We start from the raw sequence: 8,185 nt of genomic DNA, 5'->3' as shown, positions 1-8,185 counted from the left end.
TTTAAAGAACTGTGGCCATGCATGAAGTATCTACTGTTTAGATCAACAGAGGCTAATGCAGTTCTATAGTTCTTCCTTTTTTAAACCCACCAGAGCAATATTCTACATGTGTATATGAAAGTTGCTCAGTTATGTCCGACTCTTTTGTGACCCCATTGACTATACAGTCCATGGAATTCTCCAGGCCAGAATACTGGAGTGGGTAGCAGTTTCCTTCTCCATGGGATCTTCCCAATCCGGGGATCTAACTCAGGTCTCCTGCATTGCAGGCGGATTCTTTACCAACTGAGCCACCAGGGAAGCCCCAATATTCTACATAAACAACATCAGAAACATAACTAGATTCATTTTAAAGCTGTTTTACAAAAATCTTTTATTTGCTTCAACAAGAGAATGGTTACCAGAATGGTTTTTTTTTTTTTTTAATTATCTATTTGAACAACTACTTTGAGTCACTACTTTTATTCTTTATTGTCTTTATTTTCCAAGTTTTGGCCCCCAAACTTGGCAAGCATCATGGAGATTTGTACAAACATGCATATACATATATACACACGCACTTAAGTTTAAAGCCTTAGTTCCTCATTAAACCTTGTGCTCAGGCTCCTATTAAGAAGAGGTAAAATGGTTTGAGAAGCTAAAAATCAGGGAAAATATGAATGAATCCCAATTGATAACTTTCTTGTCGTTATGAAATAAAGCAGACATTTTAAGGCAAAATCTAACACCTTGCTAAAACTTCCACTAAACTACAGACTTGGATACTTAAAAGCAAATAAATAAAAACCCACCTTACACACATCAATATGGTTTAATGACAAGCTAGCTGAAGAGCTGCGTTTTGTTATTTCAGGTAACTATTAGGATCAGTTAATATTTCAGTGATTAAAATTTCAGGTGGTGAAAACTAACTTCAAGCTTCACCATTACACTGAAGCCGAATTCTCCAGGTTCTTGTCTTTAAATTACAAATCCATAACAGTCATACTCAAGTTATTAATTTAAAAAACATTTAATGTTTGGTAATTGAGTAAATATAATTACTGTACTCTGGGTCGTTTGATTTTATTTTTTTCTGTAGGGGCTTTCCTCTTCTGTGAGAATCCAGGCCCAGGTTCCTTTTTATTCTGAAGAAATGAAGCAGCTTCTGGTAGACAGTAATTTTCTACTTGAGGAGGGGATTCCTATAAAAGAGGGGAAAAACCCAACATTGTTAATTTTTTTTTTTCTTCAGATTTCAAACTGTTGTTAATAAGGTAACAGATTCCTTTACTCTGCTTTATAATCAAAAAACTTAAACATCACTCTTCCAAGATAGCTACTTAGCACTTGTCACCCTTAATGAACAGATCCCACGTAACAAAATTTTACCTTTCATCAGAAAAATGAGTTTACAGCTCAGGCAGAGGGGGGCTAGCTCAGATCTTAATGGCTTAAATATAGATTAAAAACAGAATAGAGAAAATATAAAATATAGTTAACAGCTATCATTTAAGTGAGATGTTGTATTTATTGCAAGTTTTTGAAAACCTTTAAAAATTTTTTCAATAAATATGTAAGATAGGTTTTTTATTCTCCATTTTACAGATTAAAAAAGGTTAAATGACACAGTGTTATATAACTAGCAGGTGGCAAAGCCAAAATTCATGTACCTCTCCACTTGACTCCAAAATCCTTTGCATTTTTCTTCCTTACAACCATATTGTAACATCAAAGAAAACAGCTATTAAAAGTGCAATTTATTCCTGGCAACATGGTAGCCTGGAGAACACAAGGAACCACCACCACACTGGGTAAATGCCTTTCAATCCAACTCTTCCAAAGTTTAACAAGTTTAACTTCCGACCAGAATACTGTAGAGGAAACAATCAGGCAAATACCAAAGGGGGGGTCGACCTTTGGAAAGAATGAATGGGGTGAATCCTCTTTTTCACTTTTTACAGCTTTTAGTCAAGGGAGATGCCCCTGTCTGTGTCATGTTGACTGGCTAAAACAGAAAACTTGGAAGAGGCACAGGACAGAATGGCACCATAGCACTAGAAAATGAGGTGGGAAGTTCCAGAAAATTTGAGGGGAGCTCCAACTCTGTATTATAAACATTGACCAAATTCTTATCTTGACCTCTAAATCATGTATGTCAGAGACTCAAGTTAAGGTCCCAAGAACCCAACTGAGATGTGAGCTGCAACTTATTGTGTAAGGTCAGCCAAGCAAACTGCCTACTGTCTTCAAAGACGTAAAGACTTAATATACTAGAGACGTCAAACACTTAAACTGACCTGCAGGTTTAATGTAATTCCTATTAAAATCATAGCAAGGTGTTTTTATAGACAAACAAGCTTATTTAAAAATTTACATATAAAGATACAAGCCAAAAAAAAGAAAGAAAGAAAAGTACAAGCACTAGAATAGCAACAACATTTTGTAAAAGAGGAATAAAGAGAAAGGAATCATTACCTAGGATTAGGACTAATTGAGTCTTGCAAAAAGAAAAAAAAAAGTCTTGCAGAGAGAAAGACACATAGATTGACGGAACAGAACAAAGAGTCCAGAAACAGACTGACACAAAATCCACGACTGAATTTTGACAAAGGTGCAAATGCAACTAAACGGAGGATTAACTGTCTGCTCTTTAACAAATGGTTCTAGAGCAACTGCATATTCCAAGGCAGAAAACCCCCCAGCCAATCCTCTGACAATTTTGTCCTAAACCTCACAACGAGGTTTCCCTGGTGGCTCAAATGGTGAAGAATCTGCCTACAATGCAGGAGAACTGGGTTCAATCCCTGCGTCAGGAAGATCCTCTGGAGAAGGGAATGGCTAGCCACTGCAGTATTCTTAGCTGGAGAATCCCATGGACAGAGGAGCCTGGTGGGCTATAATCCATGGGGTCACAAAGAGTCGGACAGAACTTAGAGACTTTCATATGTTTTATGGAAAATGGGTCATAGAAAGTATAAAAACCAGAAACTTTTAAACTTCTGTTTTGCAAAAAATTCCTGTTAAGAGATAAAATTAGGGAATCCCTGTTGGTTCAAGGATTAGGACTCAGTGCTTCCACTGCTGGGGGCCTGGGGGTTCAGCCCCTAGTGGGGGAACTAAGATCCTGCAAGCTGTGTGACACAGCCAAAAAAAAAAATACAGAGGATGAAAGTAAATAGATAAACCGAGACAGGGAGAAAATATGTGCAAACACATATCCAACAAAAGACAAGTATCTGCTACAAACAACTCTCAAGGGTAAAACCAATTCAATTACAAAATGGGCCAAAGACATGAGGAGACATTTCAATAAAGAAGATTATAAACATGGTAAAAAAGCACACAAAGAGCCACTTTGATTATCACTTTGATTAATCACTTTGATTAGCCATTAAAGAAATGCAACAAGCTAAAACCACGAGAGATTATATGCCAACTGAAATGATAATTAAATGTAGATGAGGATACAAAGAAACTGGATCATTCAGACATTGAGGTGGGAATGTAAAATATGCCCACTCTGGAAACATACACTTGGGCACTTATCCTAGTGCAATGTAATCTTATATTCACATACAAACTATACAAACATTCCTAGTCGCTCCAATCCAGAAATAACCCAGATGTCCTTCTACAGGTTAAAGATTAACTGTAGTATATCTGTATTACTCAGTAATGAAATGGAATAAAAGTGTATACTAACACAACAATTTGGATGAATCTCAAAAGAATGTCCACGGGCTGCGATCAAGATCCCATGTGCTGCAACCGAGACCTCACACAGCGAAATATGCAACCGAGACCTCACACAGCGAATAGTAACTTTTTTTTTTTTAGTGTCCTCTTAAGATTAGTGGTTGCCAGGCATTAGAGACAGCTTGGAAGGAGGGGAAAAATGACACACTGCATAAAGAACAATTCAAATTACCATTAACTTCTTATCAGAAATAAAAGAGGCCAGGAGAGAATGAAGTCTTTAAAGTACTAGAAGAAGAAAAAAACTCAACCCCCAATTCTATATCCTATCAAAAATCTTCAAGAATAAAAGTAAAACAGACATTTTCAAAAAAGAAAACTAGAATTGGTCCCCATCATATTTGTACTACAAACTAAAGAAAGTTCTTCAGGCTGAAGGAAAATGATACCACACGAAAACTTAGCTCTTTAGAAAGAAATAACACTTAAGATGATATATATTAGGGTAAATATAAAAGGCTTCCCTTCTGATTTCCTTAATATAAATAAGGCTGTCTAAGGCATAACTTACAAAGTATAACAAAATTGTGGAGTTGTAATAGATAGATGGGTCAGACATTAAACACTTTAGTAGTTGCAAATCTTTGTTGCAACTACTCAACTATGCAGTTGGAGTGCAAAAGCAGTCAAATAGAATATACCAATGAATGAACATAGCTGGGTTTCAACTTTCTAAGTTTTATTTATAAAATAGGCAACAGACTGGACTGTGGGCTATAGTTTACTGACTCCTGGTTTGAAGAACTGGGGAAGCAACCGAATCTATATGGTTCCAAGATTTCTAAATTTTATGCAAAATGGTACAACAGTAGCTCTAGAAAGATTATGAAAAATTAAGCATATTGTAATCAGTAGAGCAAAACACTTCCACCTATCAAAAAAAAAGCAGAGAAGCTGTTGCTTTAAAAAGAACGGACGCTGGACTTGCCTGGCAGTCAGTGGTTGAGAGTCCACCTGCCAATGCAGGGGACACAGGTTTAATCCCTGGTCCAGAAGATCCCACACGCCATGGAGCAACTAAGCCCACGTGCTGCAACTATGGAGTCCACGTGCCCAGAGCCCACGCTGCTCAGCAAGAGAAGCCACAGCAATGGAAACCCATACATCACAGCTAGAGAGTGGACCCCACTCGCTTCAACTAGAGAAAGCTCACACAGCAACAGAGAGCCAGTGCAGACAAAAAAGGGACAATGAACAAAATGGAGTTCTACAAGATATTTAATACCAAAAAGGACAAGGAAAGAACTGAGGAACAAAGAACTGAGAGACAAACCAAAAGACAAATGGCAAAAAATAAGATCCAGTATTGGTTAATTACATTGTGGACTAAACATTTTAGAGAATAAAAACCAAATACCAACTATATCCTGTTCATAAGAAAGCTATGTTTCCCACTCAATTTTTTAAAATATTTAACTGGGGGATAACTGCTCTACAATATTGTACTGGTTTCTGGCATACATCAACATGTACCAGCCATAGGTACACATATGTCCCCTGCCTCTAAACCTGCCTCCCACCCCATCCCACCCCTCCAGGTCGTCACACACAGAGCCAGAGTTTGAGCTCCCTGAGGCATACAGCAAATTCCCACTGGCTATCTGTTTTACTCATGGTTGTGTATGTGTCCATGCTACACTCTCCATTCGTCCCACCTTCTCCTCCCACCCCTTCTCTGTGTTCACAAGTCTGTTCTCTGTGTCCGTGTCTCCATTGCTGCCCTGCAAATAGGTTCATCAGTACCATCTTTCTAGGTTCCATATATATGTGTTAATATATAACATTTTTCTCTGACTTATTCACTCTAATAGGCTCTAGGTTCATCCACCTCATTAGCACTGAATCAAATGTGCTCCTTTTCATGGCTAAGTAATATTCCATCACACACACATATGTATATACATATATACATGTACCTATGCATATACATACATATATATATGTAAATAGTGCTGCAATGAACATTGGGGGTACATGTCTTTTTCAATTATGGTTTCATCTAGGTATATACCCAGTAGTGGGATTGTTGGGTCATATGGTAGTTTTATTTCTAGTTTTTAAAGGAATTTCCACTCTGTCCTCCATAATGGCTCTATCAATTTACATTCCCACCAACAGTTCAAGAGGATTCCCTTTCAAGAAATTCATTTAAAGACAAAGGTACTTTAAATTTTTAAAAAAAGAGAAATTAAGAAGAAATAATCCCATTTATAACTGCACCAAAAAGAATAAAATACGGGGCAATACATTCAACTAACATTTAGAAACAATAAGACTGATGAAATGAAGGCTTATAAATTAGTAAACTGCAAGCTGTAAGACTGATGAAAAAGATACAAATAAACATAAAGATAATCTGTGCTCATAGATTAGAAGAATTATGTTGTTAAAATGTCCTTGCTACCCAAAGCAATCTACAGGTTCAATGCAATCCCTATCAAAATTCCATGGCATTTTTCAGAGAAATAGAACAAACAATTCTAAAATTTGTACGGAAACAAAAAAGACCTCAAACAAAGCTATCTAGAGAAAGAACTGGAGAAGGAAATGGCAATCCACTCCAGTATTCTAGCCTGGAAAACCCCATGGATGGAGAAGCCTGGTGGGCTACAGTCCATGGAGTCACAAAGAGTCGGACACGACTGAGTGACTTCACTTCACTTAGAGAAAGAACAACAAAGTTGGAGCATCATGTGCCCTGATTTCAAACTATATTATGAAGTTACAGTTATCAAAATAGTACATCATGTGAAATGCAGGGCTGGATGAAGCATAAGCTGGAATCAAGATTGCCGGGAGAACCATCAATAACCTCAAATATGCAGATGACACTACCCTTATGGCAGAAAGCAAAGAGGAACTTAAGAGCTTCTTGATAAAGTGAAAGAGGAGAATGAAAAAGCTGGCATAAAACTCAAAATTCAGAAAACTAAGATCATGATATCTGGTCCCATCACTTCATGGCAAATAGATGGGGAATGGAAACAGTGACAGACTTTATTTTGGGGGGCTCCAAAATCACTGCAGATGGTGACTGAAGCCATGAGATTAAGACACTTGCTCCTTGGAAGAAAAGCTATGACAAACCTACACAGCAGAGACATTACTTTGCCAACAAAGGTCTGTCTAGTCAAAGCTATGGTTTTTCTAACAGTCATGCATGGATGTGAGAGCTGGACCATAAAGAAAGCTGAGCACCAAAGAATTGATGTTTTTGAACTATGGAGTTGGAGAAGACTCTTGAGAGTCCCTTGGACTGCAAAGAGATCCAATCAGTCAATCCTACAGGAAATCAATCCTGAATATTCATTGGAAGGACCAAAGTATTGGTAGCTCCAATACTTTGGCCACCCGATGTGAAGAGCTGACTCACTGAAAAAGACACTGATGCTGGGAAAGACTGAAGGCAGGAGGAGAAGGGGATGACAGAGGACAAGATGGTTGGATGGCATCACTGACTCAATGGATATAAGTTTGAGCAAGCTCTGGGAGATGGTGAAGGACAGGGAAGCCTGGTGTGCTGCAATACATGGGGCCGCAAAGACTTGGGACACAACCGAGCAACTGAACAACACTGGCCAAAAAACAGATCAATGGAATAGACTAGAGGCCCAGAAATAATCATATGCATATGTGGTCAAGTAATTTATAACAAAGATGCCAAGAATATACAACAGGGAAAAGACAGTCTTTTCAATAAAAAGTGTTGGGAAAACTAAATTACCACATGCAAAAGAATGAAACTCAATTAATATCTTACATCACACACAAAAATAAACTCAAAATGGATTAAAGATTTGAACATAAGACCTGAAACCATAAAACTCCTAGAAAAAAACAGGTGGCAAACTTCTTGACAGTAGTTTTTGTTTTTTTGACTTGACACAAAAAGCAAAGGCAACAAAAGCAAAAATAAACAAGTGAGACTATCAAATGAAAAGCTTCTGCACAATGAAGGAAACCATCAACAAAATGAAAGGGCAACTTGTCAAATGGGAGAAAATATTTGCAAATTATGTATCTGATAAGGAGTTAATATCCAAAGTATACAAAATACTCATAAAACTCAATAGCAAAAAAAAAAAAAAAAAAAAAAAAAAAAATTCCATTAAAAAACAGGCAGAGGATTTGAACATACATTTTCCCAAAGAAGACATACAGATGGATAACAGGTACATGAAAAAGTGCTCAACATGACTAATCAACAGAGAAATGCAAATCAAAACTACAATGAGATATCATCTCGCACTTGTTAGAATAACTTTTATACAGAAAAGACAAGAAACAACACACGTTAGCAAGAATGCAGAGAAAAGGGAACCTCTGTGCACCACTGGTGGGAATGTAAATGCTACAGCCACTATGGAAAACAGTATGGAGGTTCCACAAAAAATTAAAGACAGAACTACTATATGGTCCAAAAATTCCACTTCTGGGTATTTACCCA

The 8,185-nt window shown here is 37.3% G+C and overlaps 1 protein-coding gene across 3 annotated transcripts in view; it reads right to left on the bottom strand.

Annotated features, from left to right (window-relative positions):
- Positions 1–446: 446 nt before the first annotated feature.
- The window catches only part of TOPBP1 (DNA topoisomerase II binding protein 1), a 76,219-nt gene continuing 68,480 nt past the window's right edge, over positions 447–8,185 (bottom strand). For all 3 annotated transcript variants that reach the window (XM_065942858.1, XM_065942859.1, XM_065942860.1), the window contains one exon: positions 447–1,184. In XM_065942858.1, the coding sequence (XP_065798930.1) occupies positions 1,041–1,184 (144 nt within the window). In that variant the 3' untranslated portion in view covers positions 447–1,040. The remainder of the gene's footprint in view (positions 1,185–8,185) is intronic.

The sequence above is a fragment of the Muntiacus reevesi genome, chromosome 8 (assembly GCF_963930625.1).
Source record: "Muntiacus reevesi chromosome 8, mMunRee1.1, whole genome shotgun sequence".
In the NCBI taxonomy this organism is placed as follows: domain Eukaryota; kingdom Metazoa; phylum Chordata; class Mammalia; order Artiodactyla; family Cervidae; genus Muntiacus; species Muntiacus reevesi.
The sequence above is the reverse complement of the archived record's forward strand: the minus strand, read 5'-3'. Positions and strand labels throughout refer to the sequence as shown.